The sequence below is a fragment of the Tachyglossus aculeatus genome, chromosome 21, assembly GCF_015852505.1.
Source record: "Tachyglossus aculeatus isolate mTacAcu1 chromosome 21, mTacAcu1.pri, whole genome shotgun sequence".
Classification (NCBI taxonomy): Eukaryota; Metazoa; Chordata; class Mammalia; order Monotremata; family Tachyglossidae; genus Tachyglossus; species Tachyglossus aculeatus.
In genome coordinates, this window is record NC_052086.1 from 53,625,761 (window position 1) to 53,651,651 (window position 25,891).

Here is a 25,891-nt window from a genome sequence, read left to right on the forward strand (position 1 = left end):
CAGGGATTCAATACCCATCCTCCCTCCTACTTGGACTGTGAGCCCCACCTGGGGACCTGATTATCCTGTATCTGCCCCAGTGCTTAGAACAGCCCATAGTAAGCACTTAAATACCATTAAAAACACTATTGCTTAACAAATACTGCAGTTATCTAGAGGGTCTTTAGACTGTTTGAGCTGATGTATTACTAGGCCAGAACACGGAGTTTCTAACAAAGTTCCCTGACCGAGTCTCACTTATACGGCTGCTGAGGAGAGAAACAGTTTCAATTTATTTGGTACGTAAAAGCCCTGCTCTCTCAACTGCTGTAGCCTGGACAATAAGGTCCATAGCAGGAAGGCCTGTTGAGCAAAGCGCTATGTTAGTTTCTGCGGCTCTCGGAGGTCAAAAACAGAAGAGGTCCACAATGTTCGGGTTTGAGTGATTCCAAGGGCAGGCCCCTTTCCCAAGTGTTGTTTTCCTCCGTTCTAATAAGGGGCTAGTATCACCTCTAGTACTGTTTACCAGGAAGATGAGGATTAGGTGACAAACACGGAGAGCAATGGAAGTTTTAGGGAGTTAGAAAACAAAAATGCACAGGATTACCTTGCAGAGTCAGAATCGTGTCTACAGAACTTTGACCTCTCTACCTTTGCCTTGTTACGTCAGCTCCTGAAGAAGGGTCATAGTTTGCACCACAAAGAAAATCTGTGTGAACCCGAAAGATTCCTACTAGCTCTTAGTTGCCACCCTCCCCCTCCTCCACGGAGGAGCCATTCTTGAGATGAGCAAAACGCTGACTGAGGTATAAGTGACCAGCAAAACAGCGGAAAGACAGGCAGCAGGAGGGAAATAGAGGCTTAGGTAAGTCACCAACTGGATAGTTGGCCTCTGAAAAGGAGTGGTCTTTAAAATGATAAAGGAGAGGAAGGATATGATATATCCCAGAAAGTCCGAGTGGTGGCATTTATTCCAGTTTTTTTAAGTCAGCCCGGTAGTGAGAGTGACTACATTGTACATATGATGGGCTGAGATTCAGGAAACCTGAATTCTAGTTCTGGGGATTGCCCGATAATTAGTCAGTCAGTGGTAATAATAATAATAATAATGGTATTAAGCGCTTACTATGTGCCAAACACTGTTCTAAGCACTGGAGGAGATACAAGGTAATCAGGTTGTCCGACATGGGACTCACGGTATTAATCTCCATTTTACAGATGAGGAAACTGAGGCCCAGAGAAGTGAAGTTACTTGCCCAAAGCCACACAGCTGGTAAGTGGCGGAGGCAGGATTAGAACCCACGACCTCTGACTCCCAAGCCCGTGCTCATTCCACTAGGCCGTGCTGCTTAGTACAGTGCTCTGCAAACAGCGCTCAAATCCGATTGAATGAAATGCTTCTCTATTTGGTATTTAATGAGTGCTTCCTATGTGCAGCACTATGATCTTGGATAAGGCCTCTATTTCTTGCCCCACTTTCCCGCTCCCATGTGTAAAATGGGAAAAACCTTTGACTCTAGCGCAGGAGGAAAGAAGAGTCCTGTGACCACAGTTTGCCTTTATTACATAAGTTGAGTCCCCCTGCTATTGTGATGGGCAGTTCTTTAAGCTAATGTAAGTCACAGAGATCCCACCACTTGGAAGACAAGTACCCTGTAAACACACACAACATTTTATTATGAGTTCTCCAAAGTTCTAGCACTTAGAGGCACACACACACACACACACACACAAAATAAATCCATAAATGTAATTTATGCTGCTCAGGCAGCACTTTCCCTTCAAGTCTCCATAGGGTGGTAAATATACCGTTTTCTTTTTGAAAAAACATATTGAACTAATGATCCATTACCATTTATTGTACCCCAACCGCGTGTCCATTCTGGCCACCGGGATGGTTGCGATTTCTAGAAAGCTTACTGGATGTGAGAGTGTGTCTACACAAAGCATTCAGCAATCCAACACAAAACCCATTTTCACATACAATCGATCTTCCTTTATTCTCATTCACATTCCTTGAAAAATAGCTTGGCTCCGAGTGAAGGAAATGGCAAAGATTTTTAGATGAGAAGGATTTGTAGTGCTTGGAGAAACAAGTTATCTCCACCCTCCATCAACAAAATATCAATCGTGCCACAGAAAAATGCGAACAAGAGGGTTTTTTTTTTGTTGTCAGCTTCAACCAATATGTTTTAGCACATGGGATGGGGTGGTTCTGAAGCCAAGGTCTCTTTAGAAACATTCTCTGCAGATTTTAAAATACTCTGGGTATCAAAAGTAGCAGCCATTGGGAGACCTCTCTGTTCAAGAGCACACAAAAACATCAAACACACCAGCCAATAGTAGTACCTGCTTCCCCTCTGGAGGAAGCTCTCCTCTCCAGGGAGAGTAGACAAGCATGCAGAGAGAGATTGGGATGTCACGGCCCTGGAGGACCACCCGGCATGAACAGCTAGTGGGGGAAAAAGACATTTTAAAGTCAGAAAAACCGGTTTTAAAATGGCCCAAGCTGTTTACACCGTCCTTCAGCAGGATGAACACTAAAAGGTTAGCAGGGACCATCAACATGCCCATGGAATCAATTCTGACACTGACTGAGGATTTAGGGGCCCCGACCCCAGAAAGGGAAGTCTCTCTTCCATCGTGAAGATAAATATTTAAATTACAGGCCTGGAAAGGGGATCCCACCAAAGGCTTACTCCCAAGTTTCCCTTTCCCCGTCTCCTGCTCCATTCATCAGGACACCTGTGGGCTGGTAACTCACACCGGATTCAGGGCTGGAGTTGGGCAAGTGGCCCTCAAGGTCTCAATGTGAACAGAGACGGGGTAGGGCTATAAGGGAGCTTCCCTTTTCTGGGATCTGTTGAATTTCATCAGCCGCTGTTGGGTACTCTGCTTTCCCAAGGGGAGGTTCAGGGACCTGGTTTGTGTCGGCAGCGTCAGGGGGCCGGGACTCTACTCCAGCCTGGCCATATCCCCCTCCGAGAACCCCTTTTCTTCTCCATCCCCAGCGTAAGGAGCCCACCTGGGAGTGGCTACGAAGAGGAGCTCTCGTCAGCCCCCCGGTCCCTCCCCTCCGGAAAGAAGAGGGGCCGAGCGCCTAAGTCCAATCCCTCATCCCGTCTACAGCAAAATCTCAGGCGCGGATACCGCGCTGTACAGGGTGTACCCCATGTCGTCGATCTCCTCTTCCCGCAGCCCGCCGAACAAGTTGATGCGTGGATCGAAGTAGCAGGGCAGGGCCCCCTTCTCCAAGCAGCCGATCAGCTCTTCGATCACCTGCCGAAACCGATCGGCTAAGGCGTCCTCCGTCCAGTCCGGCTCGGCCTCGCTCAGGCGGAGGATCACCTGGGCCAGGTGGCTCCCCCTCAGCTTGCTCAGGGCCGGGTGGCGTCGGCAGACCCCCTTGAGGAGCCGGAGGCAGCGTCTCCGCACGCCCCCGTCCCCGCCGTCCAGCTCCCGCAGCCTGGTGGTCTCCGCCAGGTAGAAGCTCTGCCGCCACAGGTTCCCCACGGGGCCCTCCCGGGGCACGGCCAGGAGGACCTTGTCCTCGGTCTCCGCCATCGGGAAAAGGGCGATGCTCATCTCCAGCCTGTCGTGCCGGACTTCGACCGTGAGCTCCTCCGAGGCCACCGCCGGCCGGAGGACGCAGCCCAGCAGGCTGCCGATGGCGGGCCAGTTGACGGAGCCCACCAGGGCCCCGTGGAGCGTGTCGTTGAGGACGTCGGACGACAGGTACCCGCCGACGGTGAAGCGATCCCACGGGCTGCACCCCCGGGGCGCGAACTCCAGCTGAGTCCTCCGGATCATCCAGCAGCGGGGGTCGTTCACGATGGTGTCCTCCCCCGGGATGAAGTCCCAGAGCCCGGCCTCCAGGGCCAGCGGCGCCATCAGGCAGGCCCGGCTGGCCGCCCCCGCCGCCGCCTCGAGCCCGTCGAACAGCGAGCCGCTCAGGAACACGCTTCCCCACGGCAGCGCCGGGAACTTGCCGCGCAGGGAGCCCTGCAGCTCCCGGCAGATGTCGGTGGCCAGCTGCCGGGCCAGGGCCACTTCGGCTTCGGGGATGACCACGTGGTCTCGGTAGAAGGCGAGAAGTTTCTCTTGGAGCGTGAGGCACAGGAGCAAGGAGGGCCTGGGCACGGGATCGAGAAGGGGCACTGCAAGAGGTTGGAAAGAGAGGAAAAGAAACGCTTCAGAGGACGCTTCTCAAACGGCAATCACAGGCCCGCTTCAGGCCCTGCCCGCTCCGCCCGACCCCACGGTCTCCCCACTCAGGTTGTTAAATTCCAAGCAGCAGCACGGCGAAGCGGATAGAGCCCGGGCCTGGGAATCGGAAGGTCATGGATTCTAATCCTGGCTCCGCCACTCGTCCGCTGTGAGACCTTGGGGAGGTCACTTTACTTCTCTGGGCCCCAGTTACCTCATCTGTAAAATGGGGATTGAAACGCTGAGCCCCTCGTGGGACAGGGACCGTGTCCAACCCGATTTGTTTGTATCTACCTCAGCACTTAGTGCAGTGCCTGGCACATAGTAGGTGCTCAACAAAATACCATTATTATTATTATGCAATAACAATAATAATAAAGTCCCCATTCATTCAATCATATTTATTGAGCACTTACTGTGTGCGAAGCACTGTTCTCCCAACATGGGACTGGGTCAGCGTCCTCCCTATCTTGTAATTACCCCAGTGCTCAATACATAGTAAGCGCTTAACAAATACCTCCATTATTATTCAGAAGACAGGAGATAAGTGGAGGGAGCCCTGGGCCCTATTGAGAGCTCACTTCCTCCAGGAGGCCTTCCCAGACTGAGCCCTTTCCTTCCTCTCCCCCTCGACCCCCTCTCCATCCCCCCATCTTACCTCCTTCCCTTCCCCACAGCACCTGTATATATGTATATATGTTTGTACATATTTATTACTCTATTTATTTTACTTGTACATATCTATTCTATTTGTTTTATTTTGTTAGTATGTTTGGTTTTGTTCTCTGTCTCCCCCTTTTAGACTGTGAGCCCACTGTTGGGTAGGGACTGGCTCTATATGTTGCCAACTTGTACTTCCCAAGTGCTTAGTACAGTGCTCTGCACACAGTAAGCGCTCAATAAATACGATTGATGATGATGATGGGCTGGGATTCCAAAGACCCGTCTGCTAATCCTGGCTTCACTCCTGACCGGTCACTTCCCTTTTCCGTTCTCAGTCTTCTGCCGAATGACAATAAGTCACCCCCAACTCCCCCCTGATTCCTCCAGAAGAGGATAGTGGCCAGTGCTTAGAGCTCTTTGGAGATGGGTACAGGGGAGGCCCAAGAGGTTAATAAAGCGGGTAATAAAAACAGTCTCCTGCCTGGATCAGAAGCAATTTTTTTCCAAAGTCCTCCCACCCCAATCCTATTCCATCCGCCCACCGCTTTCAGAAGCTCCTTGACTGTGGCAGCAAACTACGGGAAAAACAGAAGTCGGAGCTGCACCTGACTTGGGCTTCTGAGAAAAATGTGTGAGGCCGGCCTGGCCTGAAGCTTGAGAGCCCAGCTGGGCGACTCAACAGGAGACTCAAAGGGTGTCCTGCCTCGAACAAAACCTCATTTCTCTGTGGTGACACAGTAGAACAGGCACAGGAAGAGATTGGACCTAGCCGGGGACTGTGGCCACATCCTCTCCGTGGACCTTCCATCATCACTCACTGTGGGATCTGGTGGGGCGGGTGGGGGAGACGGCAGGGATCAGGCTATAGGCCGGTAGTGATAACACTACCAATATTTATTAAGCGCTTACTGTGCTCAGAGCAGCACTAGGAAAGAATACATACTCGGGACCCGGACAAGGCCCCTGTCCCTCAGGGGGCTCAATGTAAGAAAGTCGTAGAATAATAATAATAATAATGGCATTTATTAAGTGCTTACTATGTGCAAAGCACTGTTCTAAGTGCTGGGGAGGTTACAAGGTGATCAGGTTGTCCCATGGTGGGGGCTCACAATCTTAATCCCCAGTTTACAGATGAGGTAACTGAGGCACAGAGAAGTGACTTGCCCAAAGTCACATAGCTGACAATTGGTGGAGCCGGGATTTGAACCCATGGCCTCTGACTCCAAAGCCCGGGCTCTTTCCACTGAGCCACGCTGCTTCTCTAGAACAGCAGGCAGAGTTCGGGCTGGGGCGATCTCACCCCAATTCCCAGTCCTGTGTCAGGTTTTCCCAATCTGGGGGGCTCGGGGCGATGGAATGAGACATCTGAGCAACTACAGATGAGAAAAATCCACGGGTTCCACAGTTAATTCCCAGAAGGTCATAGGGACAGTGGAATGGGGATGGGGGACTGCCTCTCCTTTTCCATCTTTCCCAGAAAAATCAGGAGAGACCAAGCTGGGTGTAACCGAAAGAAACATCTCTCACCAGCAACCCTTTGCTGAAGTCCTTCCTCCTGCTTGAAACTGTCTCCCCCTGATCATCCGGGAGACCGCTGCTCTCCCCAGTCTGCAAAACTCCTCCAAATCACACCTCCTACAGGAAGGCTTCACCTGATTAATCTCTCGTCTCCTCACCCTATTTTTTTCCTCCTTACTGCATCACCTATGCACTTGAGTCTGTTACCCCTAAGCTCTCAGATAATAACAACTGTGGTATTTGTTTAGTGCTTACTATGTGCCAAGCACTGTACGAAGCACCAGGTACTTACCCAACCCCCACAACTGCACAGCCCTTGTATACGTAACTTTATACTCAGTGACTTCCCCTATCTATAGTTTATTTTAAATGTCTGTCTCCCTGTGCTTTCTCAAGTGTGTCGCGGAGTGCTCAATAATAATAATAATAATAATAATAATTATAATGGCATTTATTAAGTGCTTACTATGTGCAAAGCACTGTTCTAAGCGCTGGCATGATCAGGTTGTCCCAAGTGGGGCTCACAGTCTTAACCCCCATTTTACAGATGAGGTAACTGAGGCCCAGAGAAGTTAAGTGGCTTGCCCAAAGTCACACAGCTGACAATTGGCGGAGCCGGCATTTGAACCCATGAACTCCAACTCCAAAGCCCGGGCTCTTTCCACTGAGCCATGCTGCTTCTCCAATAAAATACCATACGGGTATTCAGTATTTGCAAAGCACTCTTCTAGATATGATGCCGTTCCCGCCCTACAATAATAATGATGGTATTTGCTAAGCGCTTACTATGTGCAAAGCACTGTTCTAAGCGCTGGAGCCCTGTTCTAAGCGCTGGAAGGGGCTCACAGTTTCAGCAGGAGGGAAAACAGGTATCGAATCCCCATTTTACACAGGAAACTGAGGCACAGAGAAGCAACCTGCCCAAGGTCTCACAGCAGGCAAGTGACCGAGCCGGGATTAGAGCCTAGGTCCTCGCTCTCTTCACTAGGCCATGCTGCTGCTCACTGACGGGAAACAGAGCAACAAGCCAGTTAACAGGCCCCAGAATCCCAGCCCTTTCAGTGCTCCCGGACAAGGAGGCTCCGGAAGGATGGGGAAAGAGGGCTGATCCATCCACAGCAGGCCAAACTGAACACAATGTGTTTGGCTGGCTGCCTAAACCAAGTGGCAACCTCCAGGCTACGGGCTGGTGGTTCCTTCTGCTGACTGAAGTTGACCCTCCCGTGGAAGAGGCCAGTCTCCCCCTTCTAGTCTGTGAGCCCGCTGTTGGGTAGGGACCGGCTGTCTATGTTGCCAACTTGGACTTCCCAAGCGCTTAGTCCAGTGCTCTGCACACAGTAAGCGCTCAATAAATATGATTGAATGAATGAATGAATCAATCCATCCTCCCCCCGGCCTTACCTCCTTCCCCTCCCCACCGCACCTGTATATATGTATATACGTTTGTACATATTTATTACTCTATTTTACTTGTACATATGGATTCTATTTATTTTATTTTGTAAATATGTTTTGTTGTTTGTCTCCCCCTTCTAGACTGTGAGCCTGCTGTTGGGTAGGGACCGTCTCCCTATCTTGCCAACTTGTACTTCCCAAGCGCTTAGTCCAGTGCTCTGCACACAGTAAGCGCTCAATAAATACGACTGAATGAATGAATGAATGAATGAAACCCGGCGGGATTGGCATCCCGGCTGACCTGGGGCAGGCGGGGACCGGGTCAGAGCCAGCTGGGGCTGATTGAGCGCCTCCCGGCTGGGCTTGGGCTGAGGTCTTGGCGAGGCCTTGAGCAGGCTCAGTTCCTGCCAGCTCTCCTCAATGGACTTCTGTTCTGCTTTGGCGTCGTCCTTGTCGGGGGCACTGGTGGCTCGGTCAATGAGCTGCGGGGCAGAGCACAGAAGCAGGATGGGAGTCAGGCATGACGAACCCCAGAGGGCCCGCTTCAAATCATTAGACCCTTCCCCACGCGTGGGCTCGGCAGCGCTGGGACTGCCTTCCCCGACGGGTCGATGCTACACCCTAGGCTCAGCCATCTGTTTCCTTTGGAGTAGGTTCCCTTTGGTTTTGAGCCTTTCACAGGTCCAGGGATCAATCAATCAATCAATCGTATTTACTGAGCGCTTACTGTGTGCAGAGCACCATACCAAGCGCTTGGTAAGTACAAGTCGGCAACACATAGAGACAGTCCCTACCCAACAGCAGACCTGAGCCCACCGTCAGCCTCTCCTGCTGCTCTTTCTGGGTAACGTTGGGGGGCCGGCAAGATTGCCTGTGGGGAGCCTCTTGGAAGAAAGTAAGGCCGCAACTCTTGGCATCTCCTGGGGCTTCATCGGCAACTCAGTGGCCGTAACGAGGAGCAGCCAGAAAGCGGGGTCCTGCCCAGACCAGAGCCCGGCCCACAGAAACCGAGGCCCCAGGGCCGAGTCGGTCGACCCAAGGCTAACCCGGCCGGGCCCCTCACGGTGACCCTTGCCGTGTCACGGGGCCTACTGAGACCCAAAGAAGCTAGGCTCAGCCAGAAGTGGGCAGGAACTCCCTTCACAGGAGGGATATGCTACAGCGCCACAGAACCACGGGGAAACCGCCCGATGGAGAACCAAGAAGAGCTCCAGGTCACTTCCTATTTGGTCCCATTGCCTGCCATGTCCACTATCGGGTTCCATATTTCCGGCCCGCCCGACACCACGCTCAGTGAGGTCCACTTGGGATGGTGTGAAACCCTGGAAAAACCCTCCCCGGCCGAGAACCCACCGTTACACAAGACTCCCAAAACACAGCGAGAACTCGGCCCAGATGCCTGTGCCTGGCTCGGGGACCGAAGAAGGTTTTCTGCCTAATTATCCTGGTAATGGTGGTTGTGTGCAGACGGCCAGACGTGGTGCCCACAGGTGACTTAGGTTTGAGGGGTCAAATAAACCCATTCCCGTTCAAGCTCCTCTTCCCCCTGAGATTATAGCCATTCAGCTGGCTGAAACCTTTCGCAATCCTGCTGCAGGCCCTACGTTTCTTAATTCTGCCCCAGGGGAAATTCCCAATCCCTTCGGCTGGGCCCAACTCTAACCACCCTGGCTTCTGAAGTGAGGGCAGGGGTATTTCTCCCCCCTGTTCTGTCCCTGGGCCCGGGTCCCTGTGATGGGCGGCAGAGTTGGCCTGAAACGGTCAAGGCAGGGCCCCAAACCCCAACTGGCCAGCTGTCCCAACGGGCACTCAGGATGCTCCACATTTATCAGGGCTACAGATCAGGACTCTCCCGGGGAAAGGGCAAAACTGGGCGAATGCTGGCCTGAGCTGTGAGAGTGGGGGAGCAATCGGCTCACTGGACCCAGCAGAAGGAGAATCTCAGATGACAGAGCTGGACTGAGCAGCCTCTCAACCCCAAACAAGCCTAGCGCTGCACTCTAAACACTCTGCTGATTTCTGGCTGAAATGCAAGAGGCTGACAACATTGCCACAGCCAGCTTATCCCCTCTTACCCCATCCCAGGTGCCCCTCCTCTACCCCGGCGATATCTATTCTCGTCCCAGGAAATTCCTTCTCTTTGTACTTACCCGTTTCACTGCCAGGGTGGCAATGCCCAGAATGGCTGCCCCACTCACACCCAGCACTAGCCTGGCATTGGCCAGGAAGAAATCCACAGCACTGCCCAGCCCGTCATCGTCTCTCCTCTGCCCTCTCTTCTGAGAGAACTGAGCCATGGTCCACCTGGCAAGAAAGAGAGAAGGTCAAAGGGTAAGGGTTAGGGGCCACCAGGGATGGAGCTGGGCCAGTTGTGGGCAGGGCTATAAAGAAAACAAGCTCTAGGGCAGAGGTGCCACCTCATTCTGCAGAGGGTGACTCAGTCTAGCACTCGTGAGAAATCAAGTGACAATAATAATAATAATAATTGTGGTATCTGTTAAGCACTCACTGTGTGGCAGGCACTGTACTAAGCAGTGGGGTGGATACAAGCAAATCGGGTTGGACGCAGTCCCTGTCCCACACAGGGCTCACAGTCTCATTCCCCATTTTACAGATGAGGTAACTGAGGCCCAGAGAAATGAAGTGACTTGCCCAAGTTCATACAGAAGACGAGTGGCGGAGCCGGGAGCAGAACCCATGACCTTCTGATTCCCAGGCTCGTGCTCTATCCACTGCCACGCTCAAGTAATCCAGGCTGTCTTTCCAACACCACTAAACCCCAAGAGGAGCTCCCAGTGGAGTCTTGGAAAATGGTTAAGCCAACCAATGGAGGGTATTTACTGAGCACTTACTCTGCACAGAGCACGGTACTAAATGCTCGCGAGAGGTCCCTGCCTTCAAGGACCTTAAAATCGATCAGGGGAGACTGAAACACTAAAATAAATTACAGCTAGGAGGAAGCAACCGAGGTTAAACATTTGTACAGAAGTGCTGTTGGGAAAATAATCCCAACTCCCCGCCCTCTAAGAAGTGCTTAGAGGGTATGGACTCTTCTGCCTGGGTGACACAATAAGGTGGGGAGAGGAGAGATTTACCAGGGAAGTTTTCCTGGACGACATTCATTCATTCACTCAATCATATTTATTGAGTGCTTACTGTGCGCAGAGCACTGTACTAAGCGCTTGGGAAGTACAAGTTGGCAACATATAGAGACGGTCCCTACCCAACAGCAGGCTCACAGTCTAGAAGGGGGAGACAGACAACAAAACAAAACATATTAACAAAACAAAATAGACTAGTAAATATGTGCAAGTAAAATAAATAAGAGTAATAAATCTGTACAAACATAAAGATTGTAGTAGGGCACTGAAGATGAAGGGAGAGGGATGGTCTGCTGGATGGGAAGGGGGAGGGAGTTCCATGCAGGAAGGACAGCAAGCGTTCAACGGTGAGAGACAAGAGATGTGAGACAGGCACAGTGACTAAGTTGGTATTGGAGGAGCAGAGTGGATGGACTGGGTTGTCAGGAGAGAAGAATGGGATTTTGTAGAGGGAATAGAGCGCTTTAAGGACTAGAGGTAAGTTTTAGGGCCAATGAGAGTAGTCTAGGGTGATGGGAATGATCTTAAGAGTGAGAAAGTTAACTCTGACACAGAGAGCTGCCTGTCTTTCAGGTGCTGGGCGGGATGCCAGGAGACATGGTATCTTCTGCCCGGGACGTTTTAAGAAATAAGATGATCCCCCATCAGGCTCCTAGTCAGTCACTCAATCATATTTATTGAGTGCTTACTGTGTGCAGAGCACCCTATTAAGTGCTAGGGAGAGTACAATATAACAATAAAAAGGACACATTCCCTGCCCACAATAAGTTTACAGGGGGCAGCAGCAGGGGAACCAACCTCTGGAACAGGTGAAAAGCCAAGACCCAACGCCATACACTCGATCCCAAGCCTACAAAAGCAGTGTGGCCTAGTGGATAGAGCACGGGAATCAAAAGACCTGGGTTCGTTCATTCATTCAATCGCACTTGTTGAGTGCTTACTGTTTGTAGAGCACCGTACTAAGCGCTTGGAAAGTACAATTTGGCAACAGAGACAATCCCTACCCAGCAACGCCACTGACCTACTGAGTGACCTTGGGCAAGTCACAGCTTCTCTGGGTCTCACTTTCCTCTTCTGTAAAATATGGATTAAATACCTTCATTCATTCATTCAATCATATTTATTGAGCGCTTACTGTGTGCAGAGCACTGTACTAAGCGCTTGGGAAGTACAAGTTGGTAATATATAGAGACGGTCCCTACCCAATAGCGGGCTCACAAGACGGACATTAATAATTAATTCTAGACTGTCACTTCCTTGTGGGCAGGGAATATGTCTACCAACCCCCCAAGCACTTAGTACAGTGCTCTGTACTAGTTTGTGGGGCTCTGCCTGGAGGGAGGAACTGGATTAAGTAGCTTCCTTTGGTCTAGGATTCCATGACTCATGCCTAACCATTAGTCATTTGTACCTTAAAGTTGGGTTGCTGGGGCAACGAGATGCCATCAAAAGTCAAATACCAGGAAAGAGAATCACAGAACTCGAGCTTCAGAGTTTCCTGCCACCGTGCTTGCCTTTCCAAGACTAAAAATAGGGTGAGGTAGGAAGGCAGGCCTTGGCTACCCTCGCTGGGGAGCCGAAGAGTGGGCATGCCATCCCTGGCTTTGAAAAAACCAAACCGGTATTTGCACAAAAAGACGTCAGCCACTAAGGCTTGACACACAAATGGGAAACAGTTCGTACTCTCCCACTTAGTACAGTGCTCTGCACACAATAAGTGCTCAATAAATATGACTGAATTAATTAATTCCCCCTCCTCGCCCGGCTCCCCTCCCCCATCTGAGCTTGGTTCTTTTAAAGCAATTCTTCAGAAGCAGCAAATTGGAGACTTCATATAGAAACAGGGGAAGGGGGGACACGTGAGAGTTATGTTTGCTGATGGTGACATGGGTCAAAGTGGAGAAGACGGTCTGGGAGCCTGGGACGCTTGGCTCCTCAGAGAATAACATCCGCTGAAAGACCCAGAGATTCCCTTTCAATTTCCAGTCTTGAAGCAAGGCTGAGGTCCTCTCCCACCAGCCAGTTGGCATTCCCCAAGGGTTTGAAGCTCCGCTCCTCATCTAAACTTTGGGCCATGAGCCACGCAGTTGGGCTACTTGTCAAGGGGGCAGCAGCAGGGGAACCAACCTCTGGAACAGGTGAAAAGCCAAGACCCAACGCCATACACTCGATCCCAAGCCTACAAAAGCAGTGTGGCCTAGTGGATAGAGCACGGGAATCAAAAGACCTGGGTTCGTTCATTCATTCAATCGCACTTGTTGAGTGCTTAGTGTTTGCAGAACACTGTACTAAGCGCTTGGAAAGTACAATTTGGCAACAGAGACAATCCCTACCCAGCAACGCCACTGACCTACTGAGTGACCCTGGGCAAGTCACAGCTTCTCTGGGTCTCACTTTCCTCTTCTGTAAAATATGGATTAAATACCTTCATTCATTCATTCAATCGTATTTATTGAGCGCTTACTGTGTGCAGAGCACTGTACTAGCGCTGGGGAAGTACAAGTTGGTAACATACAGAGACGGTCCCTACCCAATAGCGGGCTCACAGTCTAGAAGGGGGAGACAGACAACAAAACAACACATACTAACAAAATAAAACAAATAGAATAGTAAATATGTACAAGTAAAATAGAGTAATAAATCTGTACAAACATATATACAGGTGCTGTGGGGAGGGGAAGGAGGTAGGGCAGGGGGGATGGGGAGGGGGAGAGGAAGGAGGGGGCTGAGTGTGGGAAGGCCTCCTGGAGGAGGTGAGCTCTCAGTAGGGCTTTGAAGGGAGGAAGAGAGTTAGTTTGGCGGATGTGTGGAGGGAGGGCATTCCGGGCCAGGGGGAGGACGTGGGCCGGGGGTCGACGGCGGGACAGGCGAGAACGAGGCACGGTGAGGAGGTTAGCGGCAGAGGAGCGGAGGGTGCAGGCTGGGCTGGAGAAGGACAGAAGGGAAGTGAGGTAGGAGGTGGCGAGGTAGAGAAGCAGCGTGGCTCACTGGAAAGGGCACGGGCTTTGGAGTCAGGGGTCATGGGTTCAAATCCCCGCTCTGACTATTGTCAGCTGTGTGACTTTGGGCAAGTCACTTAATTTCTCTGTGCCTCAGTTTCCTCATCTGTAAAATGGGGATTAAGACTGTGAGCCCCCTGTGGGACAACCTTGTAACCTCCCCAGCGCTTAGAACAGTGCTTTGCACATAGTAAGCGCTTAATAAATGCTATTATTATTATTATTATTTATTATTATTATTACGGACAGCCTTGAAGCCGAGAGGGAGGAGTTTTTGCCTGATGCATACGTTGATTGGTAGCCACTGGAGATTTTTGAGGAGGGGAGTAACATTCCCAGAGCATTTTTACACAAAGATGATCCGGGCAGCGGCGTGAAGTATAGACTGAAGTGGGGAGAGACAGGAGGATGGGAGATCGGAGAGGAGGCTGATACAGTAATCCAGTCGGGATAGGATGAGGGATAGGATACCTGCTCTCCCTACCCCTTAGACTGTGAGCAGGGAACTACGTCCAATCTGATTATCCTGCATCAACTCCAGCGCTTAACAAATAATAATAATAATAATGATGGTATTTGTTAAGCGCTTACTATGTGCAAAGCACTGTTCTAAGCGCTGGGGAGATACAAGGTGATCAGGTTGCCCCACGTGGGGCTCACAGTCTTAATCCCCATTTTACAGATGAGGGAACTGAGGCCCAGAGAAGTGACTTGCCCGAAGTCACCCAGCTGACAATTGGCGGAGCTGGGATTTGAACACATGGCCTCTGACTCCAAAGCCCGGGCTCTTTCCACTGAGCCACGCTGCTTCTCTAAATACCACAATTTTCATTATTTGGACTTCCACTCTATGAGAACTTAAGTAATATCATTAATGGGCCAGCTCAACGATCTATCAGTCTAATATCTGCCTCTGTTAGGGGTAACGGGGTATAGGGAAACAGTTGCCTGCCCCGAATTCCGTTCTGCACAAAGCAGCACGGCCTAGTGGATACGACGCAAGCCTGAGAGTCGAGAGAAACTGGGTTCTACTCCCAGCTTTGCCACTTTTCTGCTCTGTGACCTTGGGCGAGCCACTTCACTTCTGCGTGCCTTACCTCATCAGTAAAATGGGGATTAAGACTGCGAGCCCCATGGGGGTCATGAGCTGGGTCCAACCTGGTTAGCTTGTATCTGCCTTTTAGACTGTGAGCCCACTGTTGGGTAGGGACTGTCTCTGTGTGTTGCCCATTTGTACTTCCCAAGCGCCTAGTACAGTGCTCTGCACATAGTAAGCACTCAATAAATACGATTGATGATGATGATGATCTGCCTGGCACATAGTAAGTGTTTAACAAATACCATACAAAAGTCTCTTCTTCCAGTAATTATTTTGAGTCTTTCGTTACTCAGTCAATGGTATCTGTGTGCTGTGCACAGGACTAAGCGTTTGGGAGAGTACATATGGCTGATGCCACGGTGGCTGCCCTCAATAATAATAATAATGGCATTTATTAAGCTCTTACTATGTGCAAAGCACTGTTCTAAGCGCTGGAGAGGATACAAGGTAATCAGATTGTCCCACAGGGGGCTCACAGTCTTCATCTCCATTTTACAGATGAGGGAACTGAGGCCCAGAGACTTGCCCAAAGTCACACAGCTGACAGTTGGCGGAGTAGGGATTTGAACCCACGACCTCTGACTCCAAAGCCCAGGCTCTTTTCCACCGAGCCACGCTGCTTCTCCTCCTCAAGGAGCTTACAATTTAGTGGGTTGCCCAGGAATGTATACAAACCCTTCTGAAACCTATTGATCTTTTTGGCCTCTCAATCCAGTTTGGATGTCCTCTCTGCTATTTCACTAGCACTCATATAATTCAGGCAACACTTCAAGGTGCCCATTGGGTGCCAATTCGGCATCAACAGAAACTCCTCACCGTCGGCTTAAAGCACTCAATCACCTTGCTCCTCTACAATCCAGCCCTCCCACGACGCTCCTCTAATGCCGACCTACTCACTGTACCTCGATCTCATCTACCTCACTTCTGACCTCTCGCCCACATCCTGCCTCTGGCCTGGAATACCCTCCTTCTTCATATCCGATACACATCTACTCTCCCCACCTTCAAAGCTTTATTGAAGGCACATCTCCAAGAAGCCTTCCCTAAATCCTCATTTATTTTTCTCCCACCGCCCTGTCACCCTGATTCACTCCTTTTATTCACCACCCCCTCAACTCCGCAGAACTTATGTACATATCCGTAATTTATTTAAGGTGTGTCTCCCCCTTTAGACGGTAGGCTCATTGTGGGCAGGGAATGTGTCCATTTTATTGTACTCTCCCAAGAACTTAGTTCAGCACTCAAAAATATGATTGACTGAGTGGGTCTCGGGCACCAACAAGATCAGAGGCAGCCAGCTTGGAAAGGCAAGTCAGTTCTCATGGAAGAGGCTATGGGTCAGTTCATTCACTCATTTATTCAATCGTATTTATTAAGCGCTTACTGTGTGCACAGCACTATATTAAGCACTTAAGAAAGTACACTACAGCATAAAGGGTGATAATCCCTCCCTGTCCACAACAAGCTCACAGTCAAGAAGGCGGGGAGACAGACATCTGTACAAATACACAGACATCAGTTAATCAAATAAAATTACACATATGTACATAAGTGCTCTGGGGCGGGGAAGAGGGGAACAGCAAAGGGAGCAACTCAGGGCGATGCAGAAGGGAAGATGAGAAAAAGTGGGGCTTAATCAGGGAAGACTTCTTGGAGGAGATATGCCTTTAGTAAGGCTCTGAAATGGGGGAGAGTAATTGTCCGGCAGATTTAAGGAGTCAAGGAAGGACGACAAATCAGAAGAGCTGTCCCAAACCGCTGTAATCCTAGTCCAGACCAAGACAAACAGAAGAAGCCTTTTGTTGTTTATAAAAAGAAAAGAAGAAAAGCCAACTTTATGAGCTTCCAAAGAGGAGAAAGATAATTTACCTGAAAACTAAGACCTAGACATACTTCACCCCTACCCTGGTATCAGGCAGGAAGCCAGCTGTGTGGATGATCACTCAGTCAACCTTATTTACTGAGCGCTTACTGAGGGCTAAGCACGGTACTAAGCGCTTGGGAGAGTACAATATTCATTCATTCATTCAATCGTATTTATTGAGCGCTTACTGTGTGTGCAGCACTGGACTAAGCTCTTGGGAAGTACAAGATGGCAACATATAGAGGCGGTCCCTACCCGACAGTGGGCTCACAGTCTAGAAGGGGGAGATAGACAACAAAACAAAACATATTAACAAAATAAAATAAATAGAATAAATATGTACAAGTAAAATAGAGTAATAAATACATACAAACATATATACATATATACAGGTGCTGTGGGGAGGGGAAGACTTAAGGTGGGGGGGAGGGGGAGGGGAAAGAGGGGCTCATGTGTGCATATATATAATATATATAGAATTATATTATATATTATATGTAACTATATTATATTATAATAGAATTATATTACATATATACAATATATTATATATATATAGAATTATATCATCATCAATCGTATTTATTGAGCACTTACTATGTGCAGAGCACTGTACTAAGCGCTTGGGAAGTACAAATTAGCAACATATAGAGACAGTCCCTACCCAACAGTGGGCTCACAGTCTAAAAGGGGGAGACAGAGAACAAAACCAAACATACTAACAAAATAAAATAGAATAGATATGTACAAATAAAATAAATAAATAAATAAATAAATTATATGATATAATATAATTCTATTTTTTTTCATTGATGCTGTTGATGCCTGTTTACTTGTTGTGATGTCTGTCTCTCCCCTTCTAGACTGTGAGCCCACTGTGGGCAGGGATTGTCTCTCTTCGTTGCTGAACTGTGCTTAGTCCACACACAGTAAGCGCTCAATAAATACGACTGAATGAAAGACCGGATGAGAGGTCCAACGCTACTGGCTGGCAAGTGTCCGGCCACAGTTGGTACTATACCAACTTGTCAGCTGTGTGACCTTGGGCAAGCCACTTAACTTCTTTGTGCCTCAGTTACCTCATCTGTAAAATGGGGGTGAAGACTGTGAGCCCCATGTGGGACAACCTGATCACCTTGTATCCCCCAAGTGCTTAGAACAGTGCTTTGCACATCATAAGCGCTTAACAAATACCATCAAAACAAACAAACAAAATAGACACATTCCTGCCCACAACAAGCTAACTGTTCATACCTAGATCCTTTCCCCAGACTTGGCGTATCTCCCCACTGGGACATCTCCTCACTGTCCCCTCCTTCATCATCATCATCAATCGTACTTATTGAGCGCTTACTGTGTGCACAGCACTGTACTAAGCGCTTGGGAAGTACAAGCTGGCAACATATAGAGACGGTCCCTACCCAACAGTGGGCTTCAGGGGTCAGGAGTTTGGGGGCCAATGTGTACAACTTTTGGAGAGGAAAAGGAGGGAAAGCCCTGCTCCTGAGGGCCTCCTCCAACTGCCCTAATTATGTACCTGTATATATGTTTGTACATATTTATTACTCTATTTATTTATTTATTTTACTTGTACATATCTATTCTATTTATTTTATTTTATTAGTATGTTTGGTTTTGTTTTCTGTCTCCCCCTTTTAGACTGTGAGCCCACTGTTGCGTAGGGACTGTCTCTATATGTTGCCAACTTGGACTTTCCAAGCGCTTAGTACAGTGCTCTGCACACAGTAAGCGCTCAATAAATACAATTGATTGATTGACGGTTTCTATATGTTGCCAACTTGTACTTCCCAAGTGCTTAGTACAGTGCTCTGCACACAGTAAGCGCTCAATAAATACGATTGATTGATTGATTGATTGAATAATTACCAGCTCCCAGCTAGGGGCAGTTATTCCCAATCTCTGGTGGCTTTCTGTTGACAAACCAAAGGCAGGAGAGACCAGAGGGGGTGAAGGTGTATTTGAGGGTCCCAAGGGCTGGTACCCCGACCCAAAATCAACTATAATTAAGTCTCCCATTCACTCGCCTGGCCTGAGAACCGTCCGTCTGCAGGGACTCGGGGGTCCCGGTTGAAGGGCGTTCCCCCCCCCGGGCTTTGGGCCCAGCCAAGCTCTGGCTGTAATCGGAGCCGGCTCCTGGCTGACCCGGCTGCCCTGGTCAGGGTCACCGGCTGTCAATCAATCAATCAATCGTATTTATTGAGCGCTTACTGTGTGCAGAGCACTGTACTAAGCACTTGGGAAGTACAAGTCGGCAACACATAGAGACAGTCCCTACCCAACAGCAGGCTCACAGTCTAGAAGGGGGAGACAGAGAACAAAACCAAACACACTAACAAAATAAAATAAATAGAATAGATATGAACAAATAAGATAGAGTAATAAATATGTACAAACATATATACATATATACAGGTGCTGTGGGGAAGGGAAAGAGGTAAGATGGGGGGGATGGAGAGGGGGACGAGGGGGAGAGGAAGGAAGGGGCTCAGTCTGGGAAGGCCTCCTGGAGGAGGTGAGCTCTCAGTAGGGCCTTGAAGGGAGGAAGAGAGGCTGGGGACAGGGCCTGCCGCCCCCAACCTTCATCCCAGGCAGGAACAAGCCGCCCCCAGAGGAGCAATAATAATGATAATAATTACTATGGTATTTGTTAAGTGCTTACTAGGTATTAATTCATTCAATCGTATTTATTGAGCGCTTACTGTGTGCACAGCACTGTACTAAGCACTTGGAAAGTACAATTCGGCAACAAGGAGAGACAGTCCCTACCCAACAACGGGCTCACGGTTATATTTAGACTATTTATTTTATTTGGTTTATATGTTTTGTTTTGCTGTCTGTCTCCCCCTTCTAAACCGTGAGCCCGCTGTTGGGCAGGGACCATCTCTAGATGTTGCCAACTTGGACTTCCCAAGCGCTTAGTACAGTGCTCTGCACACAGTAAGCGCTCAATAAATACGATTGAATGAATAGAAGGGGGAGAGAGCAAAACAAAACAACTAGACAGGTGTCGATACCATCAAAATAAACAGAATTATAGATATTAACAATCGTATTTAATAAGCACTTAGCACTGTGCTAAGCACTTGGGAGTACACGAGAACATCAAAAACATTCCCTGCCCACAGCGAGCTCACAGTCTAGAGACAATGAGCTCACAGTACCAGGCACTGTACTAAGCACTGGGCGCTGTAATAAGCGCTGGGAATCGGGGCCCTCTGCCGGAGTTGGGGGGAGGGGAAGCACGCACCCCCCCACCCACCCCCCAGGGCTCGAGCCCCCCTACCCGGATAATAATAATAATAATAATAATAATTTTTATGGCATTTATTAACTGCTTACTATGTACAAAGCACTGTTCTAAGTGCTGGGGAGGTTACAAGGTGATCAGGTTGTCCCACGGGGGGCTCACAGTTTTAATCCCCATTTTACAGATGAGGTAACTGAGACACAGAGAAGTGAAGTGACTTGCCCAAAGTCACACAGCTGATAAGTGGTGGAGCTGGGATTTGAACCCATGGTGAGCCCACTGTTGAGTAGGGACCGTCTCTACTGGGCAGTATATATGTATATATGTATATATATATATATATGTATATATGTTTGTACATATTTACTACTCTATTTATTTATCTTACTTGTACATATCTATTCTATTTATTTTATTTTGTTAGTATGTTTGGTTTTGTTGTCTGTCTCCCCCTTCTAGACTGTGAGCCCACTGGTGGGTAGGGACTGTCTCTATATGTTGCCAACTTGGACTTCCCAAGCGCTTAGTACAGTGCACTGCACACAGTAAGCGCTCAATAAATACGATTGATTGATTGATTGATTGATTGGGTGCTGGGGTGGATACAAGCAAATAGGGTTGGACACAGTCCTTGTCCCACGTGGGGTTCACTGTCTCAATTCCCGTTTTACAGATGAGAAGCAGTTTGGCTCAGTGGAAAGAGCCCGGGCTTTGGAGTCGGAGGTCATGGGTTCAAATCCCAGCTCTGCCACCTGTCAGCTGTGTGACCTTGGGCAAGTCACTTAACTTCGCTGAGCCTCAGTTCCCTCATTTGTAAAACGGGGATTAAGACTGTGAGCCCCCCGTGGGACAACTTGATCACCTTGTCTCCCCCCCAGCGCTTAGAACAGTGCTTCGCACATAGTAAGCGCTCAACAAATGCCATTATTATTATTATTGTCAGCTGCTTGACTTTGGGCAAGTCACTCACTTCTCTATGCCTCAGTTACCTCATCTATAAAATGGGGATTAAGACTGCGAGCCCCCCGTGGGACAACCTGATCACCTTGTAACTTCCCAGGCGCTTAGAACAGTGCTTTGCACACAGTAAGCGCTTAATAAATGCCATCACTATTATATTATTATTATGAGGGAACTGAGGCCCTGAGAAGTGACGTGACTTGTCCAAGGACACGCAGCAGACAAGGGGCGGAGTGTCGGGATTAAAACCCACGACCTTCCGATTCCCAGGCCCGGGCTCTAGGCCTGCTTCTCCGGAAGCTTTGGAGTCAGAAGTCATGGGTTCAAATCCCGGCTCCGCCGACTGTCCGCTGTGTGACTTTGGGGGAGTCACTTCGCTTCTCTGGGCCTCAGTTCCCTCATCTGTAAAAAATGGGGATTAAGATTGTGAGCCCCCTGTGGGGCAACCTGATCAGTTTGTATCCCCCCCAGCGCTTAGAACAGTGCTTTGCACATAGTAAGCGCTTAACAAATACCATTATTATTATTATTATTATTATTATTATTATTATTATTATTCTATTCCCCCCATACCTGCGCCGCTCCTTCACAGCATCGCGCCGGGCCCCGTCCGTGCCCTCCGCTCCGGTCCGCGGCTCCCGATCCGCAGGCCGGCCCTCCGCCAATCAGAGCGCGCCGGGGACCCGCTCAGCCAATCAGAACGCGCCGGGGGACCTCTCCGCCAATCAGAGCGCGCCGAGGCCCTGCACAACGTTCGCAAATGCAACGTCAAGGAGCCAATCACCGTCCTTCCCCGCCCTGGGCCAGCTGTCAGTCACCGCCCCGGGGGGCGGGACTTGGCGCAGGATCGTTTGACGCCTGACTTCCCTGTTAAAGACGCAGGACCCAATGCCGATAACAATCATAATAATAATAATGATAATAATAATAAGAGTAATGGCATTTATTAAGTGCTTACTAAGTGCAAAGCACTGTTCTAAGCGCTGGGGAGGTTACAAGGTGATCAGGTTGTCCCACAGGGGGCTCACAGTCTTCATCCCCATTTTACAGATGAGGTCACTGAGGCCCAGAGAAGTGACTTGCCCAAAGTCACACAGCTGACAAATGGCGGAGCCGGGATTTGAACCCATGACCTCTGACTCCCAAGCCTGTGCTCTTTTCCACTGAGCACAATTATAACAACAATAATAATGATAATAATAATAATAGTAATGACATTTATTAAGCGCTTACTAAGTGCAAAGCACTGTTCTAAGTGCTGGGGAGTTTACAAGGTGATCAGGTTGTCCCACGGGGGGCTCACAGTCTTCATCCCCATTTTACAGATGAGGTCACTGAGGCCCAGAGAAGTGAAGTGACTCCCCCAAAGTCACACAGCGGACAGTTGGCGGAGCCGGGATTTGAACCCATGGCCTCTGACTCCAAAGCTTCCGGAGAAGCAGCCTGGCCCTGTGTCTAGAGCCCGGGCCTGGGAGTTGGAAGGTCGTGGGTTTTAATCCCGACACTCCGTCCCTTGTCTGCTGCGTGTCCTTGGACAAATCACGTCACTTTTCTGGGCCTCAGTTCCCACAGCACCTGTATATATGTATATATGTTTGTACATATTTATTACCCTATTTATTTATTTTACTTGTACCTATCTATTCTATTTATTGTATTTTGTTAGTATGTTTGGTTTTGTTCTCTGTCTCCCCCTTCTAGACTGTGAGCCCACTGTTGGGTAGGGACCGTCTCTAGATGTTGCCAGCTTGTACTTCCCAAGCGCTTAGTCCAGTGCTCTGCACACAGTAAGCGCTCAATAAATACGATTGATTGATTGATTAATCCCCATTTTACAGATCAATCAATCAATCAATCACATTTATTGAGTTCTTACTGTGTGCAGAGCACTGGACTGAGCGCTTCGGAAGTACAAGTTTGCACACAGTAAGCGCTCAATAAATACGATTGATTGATTAATCCCCATTTTACAGATCAATCAATCAATCAATCGCATTTATTGAGCGCTTACTGTGTGCAGAGCACTGGACTAAGCGCTTGGGAAGCACAAGTTGGCAACATCTAGAGACGGTCCCTACCCGACAGCGGGCTCACAGTCTAGAAGGGGGAGACAAAACAAAACATATTAACAAAATAAAATAAATAGAATAGATATGTACAAGTAAAATAAATAAATAAATAGAGTAATAAATATAATACATAAAATAGTAATAGTAATACTAGTAATAGTAATAAAAATACAGATGAGGGAACTGAAGTTAAGTTCATTCATTCAGTCATTCAATCGTATTTATTGAGCGCTAACTGGGTACAGAGCACTGGACTAAGCGCTTGGGAAACACAAGTTGGCAACATCTGGAAACGGTCCCTACCCAACAGCGGGTTCACAGTCTAGAAGGGGGAGACAGAGAACAAAACAAAACATATTAGCAAAAGAAAATAAATAGAATAAATATGTACAAGTAAAATAAATAAATGGAGTAATAAATATGTGACTGTGAGACCACTGTTGAGTAGGGACCGTTGGCTCTATATGTTGCCAACTTGTACTTCCTAAGCGCTCAGTACAGTGCTCTGCACACAGTAAGCGCTCAGTAAATACGATTGAATGAATGAAATATGTACAAACATATATACATATATACAGGTGCTGTGGGGAGGGGAAGGAGGTAAGGCGGGGGGATGGGAAGGGGGAGGAGGGGGAGAGGATGGAGGGGGCTCAGTGTGGGAAGGCCTCCTGGAGGAGGTGAGCTCTCAGTAGGGCTTTGAAGGGAAGAAGAGAGCTAGCGTGGTGGATGTGTGGAGGGAGGGCATTCCGGGCCAGGGGGAGGACGTGGGCCGGGAGTCACATCATCATCAACTGTATTTATTGAGCGCTTACTATGTGCAGAGCACTGTACTAAGCGCTTGGGAAGTACAAATTGGCAACATGTAGAGACAGTCCCTACCCAACAGTGGGTCGATGGCGGGACAGGCAAGAACGAGGCACGGTGAGGAGGTTAGTGGCAGAGGAGCAGAGGGTGCAGGCTGGGCTGGAGAAGGAAAGAAGGGAGGTGAGGTAGGAGGGGGCGAGGGGATGGACAGCCTTAAAGCCGAGAGTGAGGAGTTCACACAGCTGACAGTTGGTGGAGTCGGCATTTGAACCCACGACCTCTGACTCCAAAGCCCGTGCTCTTTCCACTGAGCCACACTGCTTCTCTGGTCTTGGTGGGCCGAATGAGCCCTTTTTTGACACACACCTGAAAAAGAGCACGGTCACAAACAGTAGTTATTTTTACCACTGATTAATAGTTATGGCATTTAAGTGCTTACTAAGTGCCAGGTGCTGGGGTAGATACAAGCAAATCGGGTTGGTCAGTCCCTGTTCCACAGGGGGCTCACAGTCTTAATCCCCATTATACAGAGAGGTAACTGAGGTGCAGGGAAGTTTTGACTTGCCCAAGGCCATACAGCAGACAAGCAACAGAGCTGGGATTAGAACCCATGACCTTCTAGGAATTCAAGATGGGCGAATTAGTGTCCATGAAGAGATTGGAAGGCTTAAATGAAAATTACGAACCTGCGGTCAATGTAAGAAAATGTAAGAACCAAGAATCAGCCCATCTTTCTCCCCCTCTAGACTGTGGACTCGTTGTGGCCAGGGATTGGCTCTCTTTATTGCTGTATTGTACTTTCCCAAGTGCTTAGTACAGTGCTCTGCACACAGTAAGTGCTCAATAAATACGATTGATTGAATGAATAAATACGACTGGATGAATGAATGAATAAATTGCCAAGACAGTAACAAACAGTATTCTTTTAGAGGAAAATCCCCTAGGATTCAGAGCATGGCACCAACTCAAGTCAATACGCCGGTTTACTGAAAATTGCATTCAACATCCTCCATTGCCTCTAATGGGGTTCAGTTTTTGTGCTTCCCCAAGGGTTCCAGTTGCAGAAGAATTCCCCCAGTGCCAGGGTCACATTTCCCGGGCTGCACCTCACAAAAAAATCAGTCCTGAATGTTTGCTTCATGGTATTCGTTGAGTGCTTACTGAGTCAAACACGGTTCTAAGCACCGGAGTAGATGCAGATTAATTAGCTCAGACACCATCCCTGTCCCACATGGGACTCACAGTCCAAGTAGGAGGGAGAATAGATATCAAATCCCATTTTACAGTTGGGGAAACTGAGGCCCAGAGAAGTGAAGTGACTTCCCCATGGTTGCAAGGCAAGCAATTGGCAGTGTCGGGATTAAAATTCAAGTCCTTCTGACTCCTAAACCATGTGGCTTCAAATATTCTGCCTGATTTAAGCACTGGCCCCCAGAGAACAGCACATCTTTCTGCAAGACCCAGCAGGCAGGGCGACTGAGTCCTTTTCAGCAGTACAGATTTCGTTCCTGAGGCAGCACAGGCACATCGATGAATCTTCATTAAGTTTTTAGTTCTAAGAGCAGCTGCTGAAAACGTACAGAAGAGATGGTCCTTGTCCCCTGAGTGGCAGGAGGGGGGTTACCACCTGCATTAGGGCTCTAGCAAAGGCAGCTTTACTGGCCAACAGAATCCCCTTGATCTCCCCACCCACTGAGGTGTCCTAAAAGTGAAATTTCCAGCAGCTGGAAGCAGCAGGTATTAGAAGAAACTCCATCAGGGCTCTGTGGGCAGGAAACTCTGCTGTATTGTACTCTCCCAAGTGTCTGGCACATAAAAAGTGCTTTACAAATACCGTAATTATCATTCATTCATTCAGGCAATCGTATTTATTGAGCGCTTACTGTGTGGGAAGCACTGTACTAAACGCTTGGGAAGTACAAGTTGGCAACATATGGAGACGGTCCCTACCCAACAGCGGGCTCAC

At 48.9% G+C, this 25,891-nt stretch overlaps 1 protein-coding gene across 1 annotated transcript; it reads right to left on the reverse strand.

The window, feature by feature from the left end:
• Positions 1-1,524: 1,524 nt before the first annotated feature.
• On the reverse strand, positions 1,525-21,676 carry MIEF2 (mitochondrial elongation factor 2). Its single transcript, XM_038763679.1, has 4 exons — positions 21,626-21,676; positions 9,912-10,065; positions 8,063-8,243; positions 1,525-4,136 (listed from the first exon to the last, which is right to left on the reverse strand). Exons 2-4 carry the CDS (start codon positions 10,056-10,058, stop codon positions 3,103-3,105), a joined length of 1,362 nt encoding a protein of 453 aa, XP_038619607.1. The 5' UTR covers positions 10,059-10,065; positions 21,626-21,676; the 3' UTR covers positions 1,525-3,102.
• Between the last annotated feature and the right edge of the window lie 4,215 nt (positions 21,677-25,891).

Bases quoted from the DNA above. Each gene is read 5' to 3' on its own strand.
- MIEF2 (XM_038763679.1), bottom strand. From the start codon at position 10,058: ATGGCTCAGTTCTCTCAGAAGAGAGGGCAGAGGAGAGACGATGACGGG. The intron at 8,244-9,911 runs GTAAGTACAAAG...TCTGCCCCGCAG, and splicing joins CCACCCTGGCAGTGAAACGG to CTCATTGACCGAGCCACCAG. The intron at 4,137-8,062 runs GTCAGCCGGGAT...AACCTCTTGCAG, and splicing joins CCGGTCCCCGCCTGCCCCAG to TGCCCCTTCTCGATCCCGTG.